This window comes from Narcine bancroftii, chromosome 7 (assembly GCF_036971445.1).
Source record: "Narcine bancroftii isolate sNarBan1 chromosome 7, sNarBan1.hap1, whole genome shotgun sequence".
NCBI classification, from domain to species: domain Eukaryota; kingdom Metazoa; phylum Chordata; class Chondrichthyes; order Torpediniformes; family Narcinidae; genus Narcine; species Narcine bancroftii.
The window spans coordinates 61,605,966-61,625,106 of NC_091475.1; the positions used below are offsets into that span (position 1 = coordinate 61,605,966).

At 41.4% G+C, this 19,141-nt stretch overlaps 1 protein-coding gene across 1 annotated transcript in view; it reads right to left on the minus strand.

The window, feature by feature from the left end:
- gap43 (growth associated protein 43) overlaps positions 1-18,080 on the minus strand; it is a 240,594-nt gene extending 222,514 nt beyond the window's left edge. Inside the window, exon 1 of the mRNA XM_069890221.1 lies at positions 17,942-18,080. Coding sequence (XP_069746322.1) covers positions 17,942-17,971 — 30 coding nt within the window. The 5' untranslated portion in view covers positions 17,972-18,080. The remainder of the gene's footprint in view (positions 1-17,941) is intronic.
- Between the last annotated feature and the right edge of the window lie 1,061 nt (positions 18,081-19,141).

Below are 19,141 nucleotides of genomic sequence, written 5' to 3' on the forward strand. Positions count from 1 at the left end.
AGCGTTGTCTCCGCTCCATCCTCAACGTTCATTGGAGCGCTTTCATCCCTAACGTCGAAGTACTCGAGATGGCAGAGGTCGACAGCATCGAGTCCACGCTGCTGAAGATCAAATTGCGCTGAGTAGGTCACGTCTCCAGAATGGAGGACCATCACCTTCCCAAGATCGTGTTATATGGCAAGCTCTCCACTGGCCACCGAGACAGAGGTGCACCAAAGAAGAGGTACAAGGACTGCCTAAAGAAATCTCTTGGTGCCTGCCACATTGACCACCGCCAGTGGGCTGATATCACCTCAAACCGTGCATCTTGGCGCCTCACAGTTCGGCAGGCAGCAACCTCCTTTGAAGAAGACCGCAGAGCCCACCTCACTGACAAAAGACAAAGGAGGAAAACCCAACACCCAACCAACCAATTTTCCCTTGCAACCACTGCAACCGTGTCTGGCTGTCCCACATCGGACTTGTCAGCCACAAACGAGCCTGCAGCTGACGTGGACATTACCCCTCCATAAATCTTCGTCCGCGAAGCCAAGCCAAAGAGGTTAGAATCCTACATTGTCTGCATGCAGTTTGTACATCCTCCCTGTTCTGAGGATTTTTGCCTGGTGGCACCAATTTCTACTCACCTTCCAAAACGTAAGGGGTTGTAGATCAAATGCGTGTAATTGGGTGGCGCAGGCTCGTGGGTCAAAATGGCCTTTTTCCATGCTGCTTGTCTCAATTAAATTAAGTTGTAAAAACACAACGCTGGAGAAATTCAGCAGGTCAAACAGTGCACTTTACATAACAAAGATACATCACTAGCATTTCAGGCTTGAGCTCTTTCAAGGAATGAGCAAAATTTGGGCAGGTGCCCGAAAAAAATGGTGGATGGGTCGGAGGAGGGGCAAAGTTCCACAGGCAGGAGGTAATATGTGGGTGAGAGAGAGAGGGCGTATCAGCAAACAACAAGAGGGGGGTTGGCTCTGTGGTCGGAGAGGAAATGGGGTGGAGAGTTGGAGAAAGAAGACAGAGGGATGTGGAAGGGAGAACAGGGTGTAGGCTGGCAGAGTCGATATTAACGCCATCAGGTTGGTGAGTGCCCAGACACTAAGTAGGTTGCGTTGCAGCTATACAAAGTTTTGGTTAGTCCGTACTTGGAGAATTGAGGAACTGAGTGTGAGGGAAAATGTGAAGCCCTTTGAAAGGTTGCATAAAAGATTTACCTGATACTGCCTGGAATAGAGAGTGTAAGCTATAAGGAGTGGGTGGGTGAACTTGGGTTGTCTTCTGTCGTGTCAGAGACTGAGGGAGACTTGAGAGAAGGTACAAAAATATGAGAGGGAAAGCAGGAATAGACAGTGAGAATCTATTTCCCAGGGTAAACATGTCAAAATCTAGAGGACATTCATTTTCGGGAGAGCACAGAAATTTATTGGAGATATGTGGGGCTAATTTATTTATATATAAAATGGTTGGTGCCTGGAATGGGCAGTCATGGTATTGGCACAAGCAAATGCAATTGTCGCCTTTAAGAGTCTTTGAGCCATATAAAACTGCAGGGAATGGAGGGATAGGGGTCATATATGGATGAGAAGAAATTTAGTTTAATTTGGCATTACAGAGGGCAGAAATTTGATCAGAATTTATTCTCATGAACAAGTCATGAAATTTGATGTTTTGTGACAGCATCACAGTGCAAACATTCAGATTATAACCATCTTACAACATTTCTATAAAATAAAAATAATGGTGCATGAAAAGTAAGGCCATGTCTTTGGTTCACTGATTATTCAGGAATCTGATGGCAGCAGGGAAGAAGCTGTCCTTGTTCCACTGAATGCTTGCCTTTAGGCTCCTGTACTTTTTCACTGATGGTAGCTGAGTGAAGTCGGCCTGACCTGGGTGGTGGGAGTCTTTGAGGATAGAGGCTGCTCTTTTAAGACACCGCCTCATGTAGACGTCCTCAATGGAGCAGAATCTGGTACCTGTGATGTTGCAGGCCGAGTTAACAACCCTCTGAAGTTTATTCTTGTCCTGAGATTTGGTGCCTCCATATCAGACAGTGATGTAACCGGCAGAATGTTCTCCACACTACAACTGTAGAAGTTTTTGAGAGTCTTTGGTGACGTACTCAGCTTTTATCCACGCTACACAAAGGATGTTGCCCAGACTTCAGGAATTGAGTGACAGGGAAAAGTTAGATGTAAAACACAAAAGTCTGCAGACACAATGCTGGAGAGTCTTAGCAGCTCAGGCTGGGATAAAGGTACATAACCAACATTTTTCCACATCTTGATGAAGGGCTCATGCCAGAAACGTTGATTATGTATCTTTATCTTTGGTGTATAGGGTGCATTATTTGACCTGCTGAATTTCTCCAGAGTCATGTTTTATTCAGGAAAGGTTAAACAGGTTAAGACTTTATTCCCTGGAGCACAGAAGAACGAAGGGAGATTTGACGGAGCTATTTAAAATTATGAGGGGGATAGTCAGAATAAATGTAGGTAGGCTTTTTCCACTAAAGGTAGATGAGATACAAACCAGAGGTCATGGGTTAAGGGTGAAAGGGGAAAATTTTAGGGGGAACTTCTTCACACAGAGAATGGTGGGAGCGTGGAACGAGCTACCAGCTGAAGTGGTGAATGTGGGCTCAATTTTAATATTTAAGAATTTGGACAGGTACATGGATGGGAGAGGCAGGGCAGTTGGACTCGGCAGAATAATAGCTTGGCACAGACTAGAAGGTCCGAAGGGCCTGTTTCTGTGCTGTAATATTCTGTGTATGTAATTCCAGACCCGTAATAATGCAGTCTATTGCTTTGAAATGTCTCAACAAGTTAATAGTAAATGAATTATGTGAAATAAATGTTGTTTGGATTAAATCCAAACTTAATACTGGAACTGTATTAAAGTCATGAAGAAGTATTAGCCATAAAGAAATTGTTCATACATTTATTATGAAAATGTCACTGAATGGGAGAATCGGTAACCAAAGGACACAGGTTTAAAGTGAGGGCGAATAGATTTATCTGGAACCACAGGGGCAACATTTGTTTTTACAGAGGGCGGTGGGTGTTTGGATCAGGCTGCCAGAGGAGGTGGTTGAGGCGGGTACTATGGCAACACTTAAGGAGACATTGGACAGATACATGGATAGGATGGGTGTGGTGATAGGTTTCCTCTGTTGTATATGGCGCCTCACAGTTCGGCGGGCAGCAACCTCCTTTGAAGAAGACCTCACTGACAAAAGACAAAGGAGGAAAAACCCAACACCCAACCCCAACCAACCAATTTTCCCTTGCAACCGTGTCTGCCTGTCCCGCATCGGACTTGTCAGCCACAAACGAGCCTGCAGCTGACGTGGACATTACCCCTCCATAAATCTTCGTCCGCGAAAGATATAGTTATGATTGACTACTGTATATATGGAGCTGGCCCTACGACTCCTCCCCCATGGTCCTGGGCCATAAAGGTCGAGCCACCACTCCCTTCCCGCCATTCCTATACCTGGATCCGGGCCAGCAAGGTTCTTCTGTACATTAAAGCCTATTGTTCCCTCTGCCTAGTCTTGGTGGTTACTGGTAGTGCACTACAATGGGTTTAGAGGGATCTGGGCCAAACACAGGCAAGTGGGACATCTTGATCGGTGTGAATAAGTTGGGCCTATAACAAAGGAAGGGCTGGTATGGATATTTTAGGAAATAGGCCAATTCATAAGAGATGAGTTTTTCATTCTGCATTAACATATGTATTTAACTGTTATTGAAATCTAGCCATGGATCTCGTTTTTTCCAATTTTTTGGCAGCGTTTCTTTCTTTCTGCAGTGAAATTGACAAAGCAGTGCTTGTATTCCAATAATAATGGTGTGGCTTGCCAGGTGGAGGGGGCCAGACAACGGTGAAAGTATGAGTAGTGTGATGCGAGGTCGGATGAGGGAAGGATGCTGGGGTCATATTGGAGAAGGAGGTGGACATTTGGACCAAATTGTGGGGAAGCAAATGCAGTTTCAGGAGAATACAGTCCAGGTGTGGGGTTGGTGGGGGTGGGGGGGGGGGGGCGGGGGGGATGGGATGGGATGGTTGGCTGTTAAGTATCTGACATATACTATATTTAAAATAGGTGGGCAACTTTGGAGGCAAGTTAAAATTGATTTTTGTTGTTTTAATTTTTTCTTAACATTTGTAAACCCACTCCTCCCTGGCCTCCACATCACACACACGTACTGGAAAAATTATGAACATTAAAAATTAAGTAGTCTAAACAATACAAAAAATAATCATGCTTGAAGGCATTCAGATACAAGAGGTTTGCTCAGACTGTGCAGCCTAGGCACTGCAGAGAGATATGTTACCAAGCATAAACACAGGGTTAATTGAGTCAGGTTGCAAAAACAGATCCTTTTAAATGTGCTCAAGGTTGCTACGTTTCAGAGACTGAAAAGGGAAATGCTCAAGGCAGACTCAATGTATGCATCTTTATGTCGTTTTGTCAGCCGTGATGGGGATTGAACCCACCGCGTGGGAAGGAGGCCAGGAGGAGGAACAGAGGTTATAAATATGTACACTTCATGGCACTTAGCAGCCAGACGTTCTGCTGAGGTCCATGGAATTTCCCTTTAATGAATTTCAGAGAGTCCCGACGCCCTGCTAATTGTTCCTCCATGAAATATTCAACAAACAACTTCCGCCAGTAAAACCATTGCCAAGATGCCAATTGCAATTTATTAGTCTACCATCATGTCCTGAATGTAAAATAATGACACAATTGAATGAAACCTTGAGATCTTTATGGGATGATTTTATGACAATCCTATTCCCAGTGATTCCACATCTGTCGACAGTGTGGGGGATATTAAGGAACTGGTTCTCTATACTTTACTCACAAATGCAAATCACAAGGTATATTCAAAGCTCCACCAAGATATGTTGCATATTGCTAAAGGAACCCCTCCTCACAAACAAACATCCCACATGCAAGAACATCTAACATGAATTTTCTGAAATTCAAAGCAAGCTTGCACATTTTTCTCAAGTGCATGCACACACGGACACAGACGCCACATAGAAACATCATGATGACAAATGCATGCACATAGCCATTTCAAACACTTTCAAAATTAATGCACTGTGGTGGGTGAGGTAGGACAGATTCTATCACCAATGTGTATATGTACAGATGTACAGATGGTAGTGTAGAATGACTGAGAGTGTAGCCACACCTACTGGCAGGTCTTAAAGGATTGCTCCTAGCCAGACTAGGTCATTCTGGACTGGTCGACCTACTTGTGATATGCTCCAGTCTTTTAGTTAATAAAAGCCTTGGTTTGGATCAACAAGTCTTTGGTTCTTTCGACGTGCATTACAGTGGGTGTGCTGTGCAGCGAACAAGAGAAAAAAAAACACACACACAGAAGCTGTGAGTGAGTTGACCCAACCAGCTGACTTTACTGGAACTCTCTGAGAGCTTATCAGCAATACCCCCATGACCCTTTGCGCCCCCCCCCCCCAACTGGGATCATTGATGATGTCAGCCCAGTGCAAGCCTGCACCTCCGTTACCTGGTTCGCCTGTGGATCAGTGCAGCTTGCTACAACACACACAATAACCCATCATGAACAATTCCAAAACTCACACGTTAACCCACACATCCCACCTTTCTTCCCAACACATGCTTTTGGATTAAGAGTTTACTAATCTGTCAAAAGTCCAAGTTAAACGATGCCAAATTGATCAATGTCAAAAATCTCAATTTATTTAATTTTTTCAAATGTTTTATTGCAGATTTATTTTTATTTTAAAATATCTGTGGTTAGTAAGGGATTGCATAATGTGGTGTGTGATTAAAAAGGTTGAGAACCACTGAGATCATCATACACCAAAATTTGTTGCCCTGCATATCGATGCCAATTGGTATTATGTTCCACCATTCATGAAGCACTTATATCATATCAGTTCATAATTTTTAAGCTTTGTTCATCTGGTTATTGGAGATTGATTGAAATTGAACATCTTGGAATCATCAGAAAGAATCTCTACTTCTGACCTTGTCAAGGAAACGTCATTAATAAAGCTGCTCCAAGATGATTCAGCTTCAGACAGCGAGACGATCTGGCAGCAAAGTCCTGGCATTGGGATAATTAATTTCCAGTAATTGTTCTTCTCTTCCGTGCTAGCTGAACCATTGCACCCCATGATCCTCCTTGTTCCCAACGAAATAACAATCCCCTAAATGCCAACGCAAACTCAAAGGCTGGTACTTTGATCTCAGTTCTGGATCTCAGCTTTCTGTCTGCATTTGGACTGAGGTAAAATGATGTTTGGCAAAGTGAACATCAGCTACAACTTAATTGTTGATCAAGTGCCACTTGATGGTCCTCTTGATGACACTTTCCATTAATTTGATCATTGAAAGTAGGCTTATAGAGGTCTAATTGTCTTGGTGGATGTGCCCTGCCAATGTGGCAAAGTCGTGGGCTATTTATACTCAAGTGGAATACCAGGGTTACTGTATGACTGGAAGAGATTTCTCTGAATCACCAAGTTTTGGAACATATGCCTTTGCCATTGTTCATGCACCTCAGCGATATGTTTCTATCCAATTCTCTCAGTCATTGCTTGGCTGAAGACTGGAACTTGGAATTACAAGTTCAATGGTGACATTAAAAGGACTCAGGAATTTCTGGCTGAAGATGATTGCAAACCTTCTGGAATCAAAATTCAGCTCACTCTAATCTAAATAAAACAGTGCGCTGTCCACTGACACCATGATGCCAGTGGGAAGCCTATGGACATATATCTGGACAGCTCATGAAGGATGAAAGCCATTTTCCGCAAAGAGTCTGACTGAGAACACCAATGACATTGCACTCAATGGAAGAACTGGCAAATTTCATGGGAAATCTTCGGCTAAACGGTATGAGCACCAGGAGCGTTTCCACCCAGCTTTGCAGTGATCAGCTGGGATCAGATGAAAGAGCAGGAATAGGAAGGAAAGAGCTTCAAGGGAATCACACCTTCCCTCAGCTCTTCCCACTGCTGCAGTATCCCTTCGTTAACGAGCAAAAACACAAGACAATGCAAAAATCAATGTTCCAAGTCAAAACTCACACTCTAGTGTGTCACCTTGCACCCAAGAAGGAGCTAACCACTCTAATGAATTCTGTTTATGCAGGCATCACCTGACATCATGTTCCTGTACAGCAATATCATTGACATGGTCCCTGAAAAGATAGGTAGGCCAATGTCATGTCCAGTTGTAGTCTATCATATTCACCTCATTAAACAAGGTCAGCCCTGTGGGGCAGACCATAACATTTGCATATCTGACATTGGATTCCTCAAGAAGATACTTTGATTGTATGCTCTATCATGGAATGAGATTAGTGGTGGATAGAGGTAAAGGTTCAAAGATGTCCTCAAAGACTCCTGGGGGGGGGGGAAAGAAAGGCCACACCACCACTGCTTCTCAGAAAGTTTTAATCTAGTGATTGTCAACCTTTTTTCTTTCCACTCACATCCCACCTTAAGTAATCCCTATGCCATCGGTGCTCTGTGATTAGTAAGGGAATGCTTAAGGTGGGATGTGAGTGAGAAAGAAAGGCTGAGAATCACTGCTCTAGACCCTATTGTTACTGAAATATTTTCCTTGAGAAAAATTGTCATTGGGCTATTTCCTTTGGAGTTATGAAACCGTGCACATAATGAGTCAATTAGGGACAATTAAAACAGTGGTTTTCAAACTTTTACTTTCCACCCACATCCCAGACCACAGATGGCATAGGGAATACTTAAAGTGGGATGTGAGTGGAAAGAAAAAGGTTGAGAACCACTGTTCTAATCACTGAAAGTAGAGAGGGAATTTTGGGTGATTTTATTCAAACCTTAAGACGAACATTTGATCATGACAAGCCAAACCAAGTTGCGGAAGAAGCACAGGGCATCCAAATCTACCCATCCATCCCAGCTGGCACCTGCCACCCCATCTCTACTTTAGCCCTGGAAAGAAAACAAGTTGCTCTCTCTCCTGAATGTCTATGTTCAACTGAGCGGTGACAACTTGGTGGGCAAGAAGCAGGTGTGATTTGAGGGAACAAGTGGCAGATGGTCTGAAGGAGCATGCAGGTCCAAGGGCAAGGTTTCAGAGAACACTAACAGTCACAAATAAAATCACGTTCAGAAAAGAGCAAGGAAAAATAATGTTAACTGTTTCACACAAAGATTTACCCAAACAATACAAATTGAACAAATTCTTCAATAGTGTGTAGTGAAGATCGATTTGGGTGTTTCAAAATGACAAGTGGTTTCCATATAACCATATAGCAATTACAGTGTGGAAACAGGCCATCTCGACCCCTCTAGTCCTCACCAATTTAAGTGAACTCCACTAGTCCCACTTACCTGCTCCTTGTCCATAACCCTCCAATTATCTCACATCCATGCACTCATCCAACCTTCTCTTAACTGACAAAATTGATCCTGCTGCAACCACCTTTTCTGGAAGGTCATTCCACTCAGCCACCACTCTCTGAGTGAAGAACCTTCCTCTTATGGTTTTTCCCCCTAACCCTTAACTTATGACCCCTCATTCCAATCTCTCCTACCCTCAAGGGGAAGAGCCTATTCACACCTACTCTATCTATTCCCCTCATAATTTTAAGTACCTCTATTAAATGTTCCCTCAACCTTCTACGCTCCAATGAATAAAGACCCAGTTTACTCAATCTTTCTTTGCATTTCGTCCAAATTGTTTTTGCATTTCACTTGGCCTGAGAGAATGAGGACTAGAGAAAAACTCCAGCAATGTTGATGCAAGTCACTATTCCGCAAGGTGGTCTCCCTGGCATACAAGACCTCGAGAAAGCATTATGTGTGAGTTATCACAGTTCCCCACGTTCAGGTTATGAGATCCTTCCAAACCTCTGCTGTTCATATATGAAGCATATGACAATGTAGCTCATGCTGCATGTTCGAAGTCAGTAAAAGTTCTCTCTTCAGCTTCAATTTTTGGCTAATGTGAGTTCACCTAACTCACAAGTTAGTCACTGACTTCAGCAACCTGCTGTAAGATGGGGGTCTGCTGGGTAGCCACAGCAGAACAGGGGCCACTCTGTCCTGTGGATGAACAATAGATACATGGAAAAGGAACCTTTGAAGCTTAGTTTCCCTCCCCTGTCCCACCACTCAAAGGAATCCACTCCTCCAATCCTACACCAGATAGTTGCTGCAGGACAATTGATCCCATTCAGTTGTCACCTTGCAGAATAGAAGCATTTCCTTCAAGTTCTTTTACTTTAATACTTTTATCGATTTGTAAATGCTTTATTCTTCATACAGACTTGAAATAATTTGAATAAAATGACATACACTGATGTTAATAGCCTTTGGAAAACATAGACATTTAAAATTTTCAATAGATTCCTTCACTTGTTTCAAGTGATGGCTTAACTTTATCTAGACTTTTGTCTTCTTTCATTTTGGTCATAGGTTATTAGGGGTAATATTCAAGATTCAATTTATAGTCATTGTAATGAAGCAGTGTCATATTATATGAAGTTGCCTATTGCCCGCTGTAAGGCAGATTCGCCATCAGCAGAAATTGCCTGAGAATCCTCTCACAGTCAGAGAAAGAGAAGCAAAAGAGAGTTTCCTCCAGAGTTACGGAGTGTCTGTAGATTCACCTCCAGTGCTTCCGCAGCCACACAGAGTTCAGTTCAAACCATTGGCAACCAGATCCGAATCTCCAACATGGTCAAGAACCCCTCAGTGCCTTTGGCACCCTGTTGCACCTCGGTTCCAATATCTGACACTCATTCAGACAGTTACAAGTCAGTCCCCCGACCACAGCCTCCAGCAGCCCACAGCCTACGTGCATTCCTCGCCCTGAGTCACCAGCAGCCCGCCACGTATGTGGGTCTTTCAGCCGCAGAGCCCCCTTGCTGGTCCATTGCCGTGGTCACCGCACCATAGGTCATCTCTGCTTCTCCTTCTCAGACGGCGGATGGCGTCCCCATTTTCTGCTGCTCTGCACCAGTCCTCCACTCTCTTGGAGTCTACAACCCCTTGTGGCTGCTGCCAATCACAGGCGCCGCCATCTTGGGCGCAGACCCCGGAGTCATGGGATTTTAAATCAAACTGATTTGATTTAAATCAGTGGAGCTGACTGCAGTCGACTGGGTTGTTGGACCCCGTGAGAGCAACATATCTCTCCTCGCTCACTTTGGGTCTGCACCAGTGTAGCACTGCCATTACAGAAGCTCCGGTAGTGACGCCATCTTCAAATATTTAATATGGAACATTCAATTTAAATCAATTCAAAGCTTCGATATGGAGGCGAAGACCCCCCCCCCCCCCATAGGAAAATGATGGCACCATTCTAACTACATCAATTTGGCAGCAAATAATTTCGTCTTTACCCTTCACACTTGCAAATTATAAGTATGTAAAAATTATAACTAAATATGAAATACTGGCCTTGCCAGAGCTGAAGCAATACCATCGGTGTGGACCGAGGGAGAGTGGGGAGTGGAGACACAGTGCTCCTCTGTGGGGTCCTACCGCTCTGCCTGACTATTTTAAACAGCCTGGAAAAGGCTTCATTTAAAATCCTGTGATTGCATGCTCTGGGCTCAAAATGGCAGCGTCTGTGTTCAGCAGTGGTCTCGAGGGGTTTCAGGCTCCAAGGGAGAAGTAGACTGGTACAGCGCACCAGTATTGGGGAGATCTCCCCACCCATTGAGGAGATGACCCGAAGGATAGCGACCACAGCAGCAGACCACTGAGGGGGCTCTGCGGATGAAGGGCATACACAGGTGATGAGTTGATGGTGTACTGCAGGCGAGGAACCCCCCCCCCCCCCAGAGGCTGTGGGCTGCCAGCGACTCAAGGTCCAAGGACTCGCACCACGCTGTGGGCTGCTGGAGAAACAGGCATTGGAACCGGGATTCGAGAGGATGGTCCCAAAGGGCATCGGGTGCTGAAAGCTTCCTCATCATGTCAGAAGGTTGGATCTGGGCTTGGGGGGGAGTGGTGACTGAACTAGAGTCTTGTACAGTTGCACAGGTGGCTGGACTGCTGGAGGCCAATCCACAGGCATGTGGCAACTGCTTAGCTTTCTCTGACTACAAGGGGTGCTGGGAAATGCTAATGGTGAATCTTTGTCTGCCTTATCTTTGCCTTTCTCCACAGACTAGAAGGGCCGAAGGGGCTTGTTTCTGTGCTGTAGTGTACTATGGCTATGTTAGACTAAAGGCAACTTCATGTAATATTATATTTCTGTTTGAATAGAGGACAATAAATAGTATCTTCCCACTGTTTTAGTTATACGTATTCACCTCAGCTAATGAAGGCTTTCAATATGCTTTTCTTAGATATACAGTGCTGTAACAGGCCCTTGCTGCTCACAAGCCCATGCCACTCAAATACACCAATTACCCTACAAACCCCATATGTTCATGTAGGGTGAGAGGCAACCAGAGGAGCACCTACCCTCGGAAGTTATGGAGACAACATACAAACGTTTTACAGACAGTGTTGGATTCGACCCCGGGTTGCTGCCACTATCATGGCATTATGCTGACCTCAATGCTAACTATTTAAATTTAAAAAAAAGTTTTTATTTTCCATCATACAGCATGGTAACCGGCCATTTTTGCCCACAAGCCCATGTCACCCAAGTTACAGCCAATGTTTTGAATGGCCACACAGGTATGGGGAGAAACTCCTTATAGCTCAGTGGTTCTCAAACTGTTTCTTTCCAATCACATGCCACTTTAGGTGCTCTATGATTAATAAGGGTTGGCTTAAGGAGGGATGTGGGTTGGAAGAAAAAGGATTGAAAAACCACTGATTTAATGGTACCTCATTGACTCGTTCTGTGCAAGGTTTCAGAACTCCAATAGGCCAATGACAATTTTTCTCAAGCAAATATTTCAGTGATAATTGGGTCTAAAGCAATGATTCTCAACCTTCCCTTCCCACTCGCATCCCACCTTAAGCAGCCCCTGACTAATCACAGAGCATCGATGGCACAGGGATAGCTTAAAGTGGGATGTGAATGGAAAGAGAAAGGTTGAGAACCACTGTTATAGACAGTGTGGGATTTGAACCCCCACCCCAATCGTTGGCGCTGTAAAGGCAGTGAGTGAACCACTACGCCAACTTTGCTGCCCATATTCGGTTCCTCAAGAAAACATCCAGACAAACTCTTAAAGGTCCAGTGTGCATCATGAATCTTGATGACATCATTGAGACTCCCTTGGTGGGAGTCCCTCTGACCAGGGACAACAATGTTTCCAGCAACAATATAGATCAGGACTTGAGAAATGAGTTTTATAAATTCTTTTTTGAGCTGGAAACAGTTTCAATGCTCCAGAGTGAAACCTCCGGCCTTCAAACTGAAACCACCTGAGGGAACCATTTGGACAGACCAACAGCTGCTGATATACCCACTAACTATTCACTCTGTGCTTTCATCCAGAAATGGATTTAAGTTAGATTAAGACCATTAAGAATGGTTGGCCTTATTGGCAGATTCCATCTTGACTCTTGCCTTTGCTTCACTGGAAAAACGGGTGAATTGTCAGAACTAAGATTTTCACTGCATCTTGGCAACACAACAATAAAGAAAACTTACTCTTTTGATGCATTTAATAGATACGAGGTATGACACTGACATCCAATCAGATTTCTTGCTTAAAAATCCTGGCATTGGTCAAAATAAACAGCGAAGCATGCACGAGAAAGGGACTCAAAGGCTTCCCCAAGGGATCCTCAACAAGAGTTCCCAAAGAGTCCCCAACTTCCAGAAATCAGTAGGAAGGAATGTGAATGTAACTGTCCTCTTCCCATGGGCAAGCTGTATAAAAGGCTGCATTGGGTGTGCTGTCTATTTCTCTTTCTCTCTTTCTGAAAGGCAACTCATTGCCTGACAGCGGGCAAAAGGCAATTTCATTTAAAATTATGTTCTCTACTATCACATTACGATAGAGGAATCTTGACATGGTGATCTCCTCTCGACACAGGGCTCCCCTGCAATAATCTGCCCTGACTGAGTGGCCCCATGTTCTAGTGAGATGTTGGATCATCAGTGAAATAGAAAATACAATGGGTAACTCAGGGTCACACAGTTGAGAAGTTGGTGACAAGCAGTAATGAGGTTCAAACACCCTGAACTTTGAGATCGGAGGCAGTGAAATACAGAGAGATCAGAATAGAGATCCTTCAAACTGATACCCAAGCATGATTTCCCCCACCTTTTTCACTCAATATAGATCAGGGGTTTCACCCAAAAGCTAAAATATCTCCAGAAGGAGACGTGCTTCATATGAAAATTCATACTCCACAAGGCAGTTAGTGAGATGTGGAAAATTAAAATCTCACGAAAATTAAAAATTAAGAGTGCATCTAAAAAAAAGAACAAAGTTAAAATGGCAACCAGGGAGTCTTTATGCTTGTAAACATCTGTGAAAGGCATTGGACTCCATCCGAAAAATGACGATCGACTATTTGCATCCTCAGAAGAACCAATTCAAGCAAGGTGGGCGTTGGATTGAGTGGAGCAGCTCATTTGGTTTTGACTAAAACCAGCCTTTCTCCGGATTCTGAAGCCAAGTAACACAAGGTGTCAATTGTTCATGAATCTGAAATATATCCATGGGAACACTGATATCATGTTTCAAAAATGTTTTGTGGTGAAAAAGAAATTTTTTTGTGTAGAATGAGGTGAAACAGCATTGGGGATGTACAGTCTGTGGCAGCCTTCATAGGCGATGTCCAATCAGCTTAACGCTTGTGACTGAAGCAGTAATACAGAATAAAGGATCATCTAGAAAAATAGATTTTGTGTCTAAATTCAGGACTCAAAAATCATTTGGAAGCTTCAATTAATTACATTAACATTAAAGAACAAGCTCACTTTATCTTGATGAAGGAAAACAGCGAGAACAGTTAAAACCTCGCCCCATCACCAGTCGCGAGTTTATTCAGTAAAACCAAAATCTTGCCACAGAGAATAATTGCCTAATCTCTTTAAACAGATTTCAAATGTCAGTCTTCCAAACACTCAGTGCCAGGTTCAGTATCCTTTATATAATCATTGCTTTGCATCTTCTTCTGCAGATACTTAAATATCAATTCAAGCAGTTTTCCTTGACAGGAAACCACAAGTAAAAGCTTTCCAAACAAAAAAAGCTTCAGGAAATGAGAGTGAAGCCAATTTGAAAATTAAGACGGTGGATTTCATTATTTAGAATGTCTGATGAAGTTTAAATTCACTTATTCACCAGGGGGGACAAAAATACGTTCTCGAAATAAAATCCCACCTTCAATTATAGTCTATTTTTAAAAATTCTATCAGCCAAAAAATATAAAGCAGAATTTCATTAATTTTAAACCCATTTTGATTTTCTTTCCTCTTAAATATGCACATCCTCTTATAAAGATTTAATGCCTTCTTTGTCCTCCTAATTCTCTCCCTTTGCCGGAGGGACACACCTTATAAGAGCAGCATACTTCCAGGTCTCCAATAATGTACATCTTGGCTGTCGGCCAGAAGACACACAACTAACTTTTCTTTCCCTCCCACTGGGAGGCGTCTGCCCTCAACTGGGATGTGTTTTCCAATATAATTAGAAACCAGAGACATAAAATAGAGTTTATTGCAGTTGTCTGTTTCCCTTTATGTGTCTACCTAGACAGTGAAAAGTCACTGCTCCTAAACGACCACTCAATGGCGCATGACCGGCTGTGGTTTAGCGATATATTTTTATAAATTAAACATCCAAGCCATTGAAAATGTCAATTGAAAAAAAATTTAACAAAACTCAAATATTAATTATACTTAATTAATGGTGAAAAATCACATGGTGCTCATGGTTAAAGTATTCAAGTTGAAATCAAACAGGATTAATCAATAATAAGATTTTGAAAAGCCCAGCTCAGCATATCTTAGAGCTGCCTCTCCCATTTAATTATGGATGGTGCTGGCAATTGTTGGATTGCATATTACAGGGCATTAAAGCTTTTGCACAGATTGTTTTCTTTTTCTGGCAATTCTTGATGCATTATTTGTATCTTGTGTTGGGGGATGAAGTTGGGCAAAATACAAAAGAGTTCAAGGTTTTCCCTACACTCTGTACTCCACAAGTTGGCAACAGAAAATGTGAAGCATAGTTTCTGTCTGTCTGTGGGCCAAGGCTTCTTAAAAAAAAACTGTTCAGAGATTGGCATTAGACTTCCAGCTTTGCAAATGTTTACCGTTTAATATTCTGTATAGATTTCAAACGATTGCATGGTTTTGGATACAAAGATCTGCAATATTTTAAACTGATTAATTTAGAATGTTACACAGAAAAAAACCACTTGATAAATCAGAAACCATCAATTTTTACCTGTGATATTACACTCAGGCTACACCAGCACACAAAGGACATTATGACATTTTTTGCTTGAAGTATTTATGTATTAACTTTGGATACGTAAGCAACACATTACATCTATTGTGTAACAAAAGCTCATGATATAGCACAAAGGTTGACATCAGCAGCAGGTTTCAGAAATGATGATGCAAATTCCCAAGAGGTCTGTCAACCCACTTTCTTCCAGAAACTGCAAGTACTCCCTACATCCTCATTCTAACAGGAATAACAATTAGACTGTAATGACATTAAGATGGCCCAGAAGTCAGTCTCTTGCTTTCTTTGTGAGTGGTCCCTTTGGCAGACATTAAAGAAATGAATAATAAACTTTTCTATCTGTTAAATCAAAAGCCTCCCCGGCTGCTTAATATTAGGAACTCTTAAAAATTCGGCCGTCATCATTACATTTCGATGCTTTGAGCTATTGCTGATGCCTGTCTTAACATTAACATTAAAGGCAGCAATCAAAAGGCATTTCCTAGTACAGAACAAAGCAATTTCATAAATATATATTGACAGTGCTGAGGACAGTTAAATATTGGTTGAACATCCCAACCACCTGAATAGAAGCCAGTTCAAACCATAGGGGATGAATTGAAATAGCAACTAATGAACACCCTGCTCTGCATTATTGATGATTAATAAATACAGGGTTTAATTCAGACATAAAACAAAAAAAAACACCACTCAATGTACACTTCCTATTTTATTGCAGTCAAAGCCTTTTAGTGGTATGATAATATAGTTACTAAAATACAATCTTTCCAAATTGTCCACATTAATTAGCCAATGTGGAATACATAATACAGAGTTGCTGCTCAAATGTTTTAAGTGCTTCTATTCATAAGATTAATTTGTGTATATTATGTTTAAAAATATAAATGATCTCTTCTCATTTTAAATTCAGATTTTTGGAAGACAGTTTTCCTTGCAATTTACAAATTAGATTTTGAAGAGATTGAGAAGGTTGATGTTTGTACAATCGTGCATCACCCTTTAGCAAATCTGATTTCAAAGATAATATCATCTGATTTTCGGGTGAGGTAATGGATACACTTTAAAGAACACTGGCAGCATCAGATTCCAAATTTAATTTTACCGCTATCCATCATTTTACAATGAAACTTCCATTGTAAATTCGAACAAAAAACCTTGCTTTAATTGAATAAAGGAGAAAAGAAAATTCTATTTTGTAATCTAAACTGAGTCAAAAATTCAGGTTAATTTTAAAACTAAGCTTTTCAAGAATATTTCAGCACAATTATTGAAAAAAATACAGTAATTGGTTGTCAAGTATTCAATAACTAGACTAAGACCTATCAGGCTGTGATCAACCATCCAAATCCTGATTATAAAGTTGCCATAGGTCACTTGTCCATGAGATGATTTCCCCCCTCCCTCCCCCACCAAAAAAAATTGTCTTTTCACTTCTTGCAAAGACCATTATTTCATAAAATACAATGATGGCCAAAAAAAATCCATTTCTCCAATGTCAAAGTGAAATGAAGGTCTGAACATCCTTTCATATATGGTTGGACATTGTTCTTTTGTTTTCTTCAGTTCATTTTTACCCACTCAATTTTTTTTAGGATGATTGTACAAAGTATTTTCTTTCATGCATTAATTGGAAACTATCCTACCATTTTTGTTCACCTAAAATAAGCAACCAGGACAAAGGAGAGTTAGCAAAGACTACACCACAAGGGCCAGTCTACAGGGCTAGCTAGTCTTACACACTCGGTGCCCCTCCCAAAGCTGGACCTCTGCAGCCAAGCCAGACTATCACAGGTCGAAAGATTCAGTGAAAGATTCAGTCAATTAGCTGAACAAAATAGCCTGAACAAAAAAATTATCTTGAACATTGCAGCACACAGTGTCCATATCATCTAATTCTCTTTTTGTTAGTGCAACAGCAATGACCTTTGTTCACAATATTGTGATTGTTTTAGGTACATTTGTTCTAATTCTTAGCTGTTTACAACTAATATGTAATTTAAATCGGCCATTGGCTAAAATCCCAGAGACTGAGTATTATGCTTGTTGAATGTCAAGCCAAAAGGCATTTTCAAATGAAGGACTGGCAGCATCCAAATGATGTGCAGAACCTGATGCATTTCAGGTATTTTAACTCATTTTTACTACAAAAAAACAATTCTTAAAATATAACAGTCAGAAATTCCAAATCAAACATGAATTGTAATAATCTTTCAATGCCCGAATTCACTTGTTATCATTAAAAGGTGCAATGGTTCACTGGAATGGATTTTATTATCAGATCTGACTAAAATAAAACAAAGCACTATAACATACAAAGCATCATGCATTTTTTTTTCCAAATTTCCCATTTCAGAATGTAATCTTCAACTAAACAATGGCCATGCAAACATACCATGTATTGAAGTCACAAAATTTTATATCAAGCCATTTTCCCCCAGTCTTAAATTTGAGACATTTATATTGCAATAAGTATTTCAATTTCTACTCATAAAAAGATAAATCACTGCAAAAATGTTGCTTCAAGAACTGAAAAACACAAGTTGTTGTACCTGTTTAGTTCTTCTAATGCAGCACAACATGATGCCTGTATCCCTTTCTTTTCCTCTCCCTTCCTATTCTCTTGCTGCTCTCTCACTCCCTCTCTTCCTCTCTCTCTCACACCCCCCTCTCTCTCTCTCTCTCTCGCACACCCAGGCACTGTCGACAGCTGCACCGTCAAATACTGCTGATACTCTCCTACCAGTTCACCCTCCCAACCCCCACCACCCGCCCACCCACCCATGCCACCACTCCCAGACAGCTCATTAAATATTAAACATCTCTTCTGCACCCTCAGTGGCCACTGTCTTAGTGTTCACATTTCTGGAGTATTAACAATTGAAGTACTGAATGTCTTTAAGCATCTTGTAGCACATATTCAGAATCTTGGCATAATGTTTAAAAGAATACTTTGTATCTTTGGGAAAAATCAATTAAAAAGGCAAGTGGCAAAGCAGTCATGAAAACAGTTCAAATTAATTATTCCATTCTACCAAAAATAAGAAACATTTTCATCTATGTTATGTATCTGGAAAAGGTAGAAAAATGCTACAAGAGCATCAGACATTTAATGAAGTGATCTGCCACACCCAAACTGTGTGCTGTTTTGGGCTAGTCTAACAAATTGATTTTAACCCTCTCATGAATAATGGAAAGAAAAGGCAAGGTTTGAAGCTTTTTTTTAACATTTGCTTAATGACTACATTTTTTTTTGGCCAGCTGCTGAACAATAATGTCAGCGAATATTAACCCTTAGAACATTGCCTGTATCTTGTCCCAACAAAGCAATGAATGATTGTGAATTCCATCAAAGAATAAAAGGACTTTAACATTTTAAAAATAACAACCCTCTGATAGATTTCCCCCCATAGATTAACTGCAAACCAAAAGAAAGCTGCAGTGATATTTTATTCAAGATTTTTTTTAGGAAAATTCATACCATTCACAAAATGGAATCTCCAGTACCTCTCAACTGGTCAACTGCATCTAACACTATGAATTTAACAACGAAACTGCATGTTAAATCTACAGTTACTATTGGTATATTTCCACATGAAGCATATTAAATTTATCTCATAAAGAATTTTAAAGTCAATCTTACAGTAGTCTATAAATTACCTGATGATGTGAAATGATGTGAATAAATTGTAAGAAGGGAATACTTGAAGAGAGGGAAGAGAGCAACCTAACTGTTCCACAGAGGCTTAAAA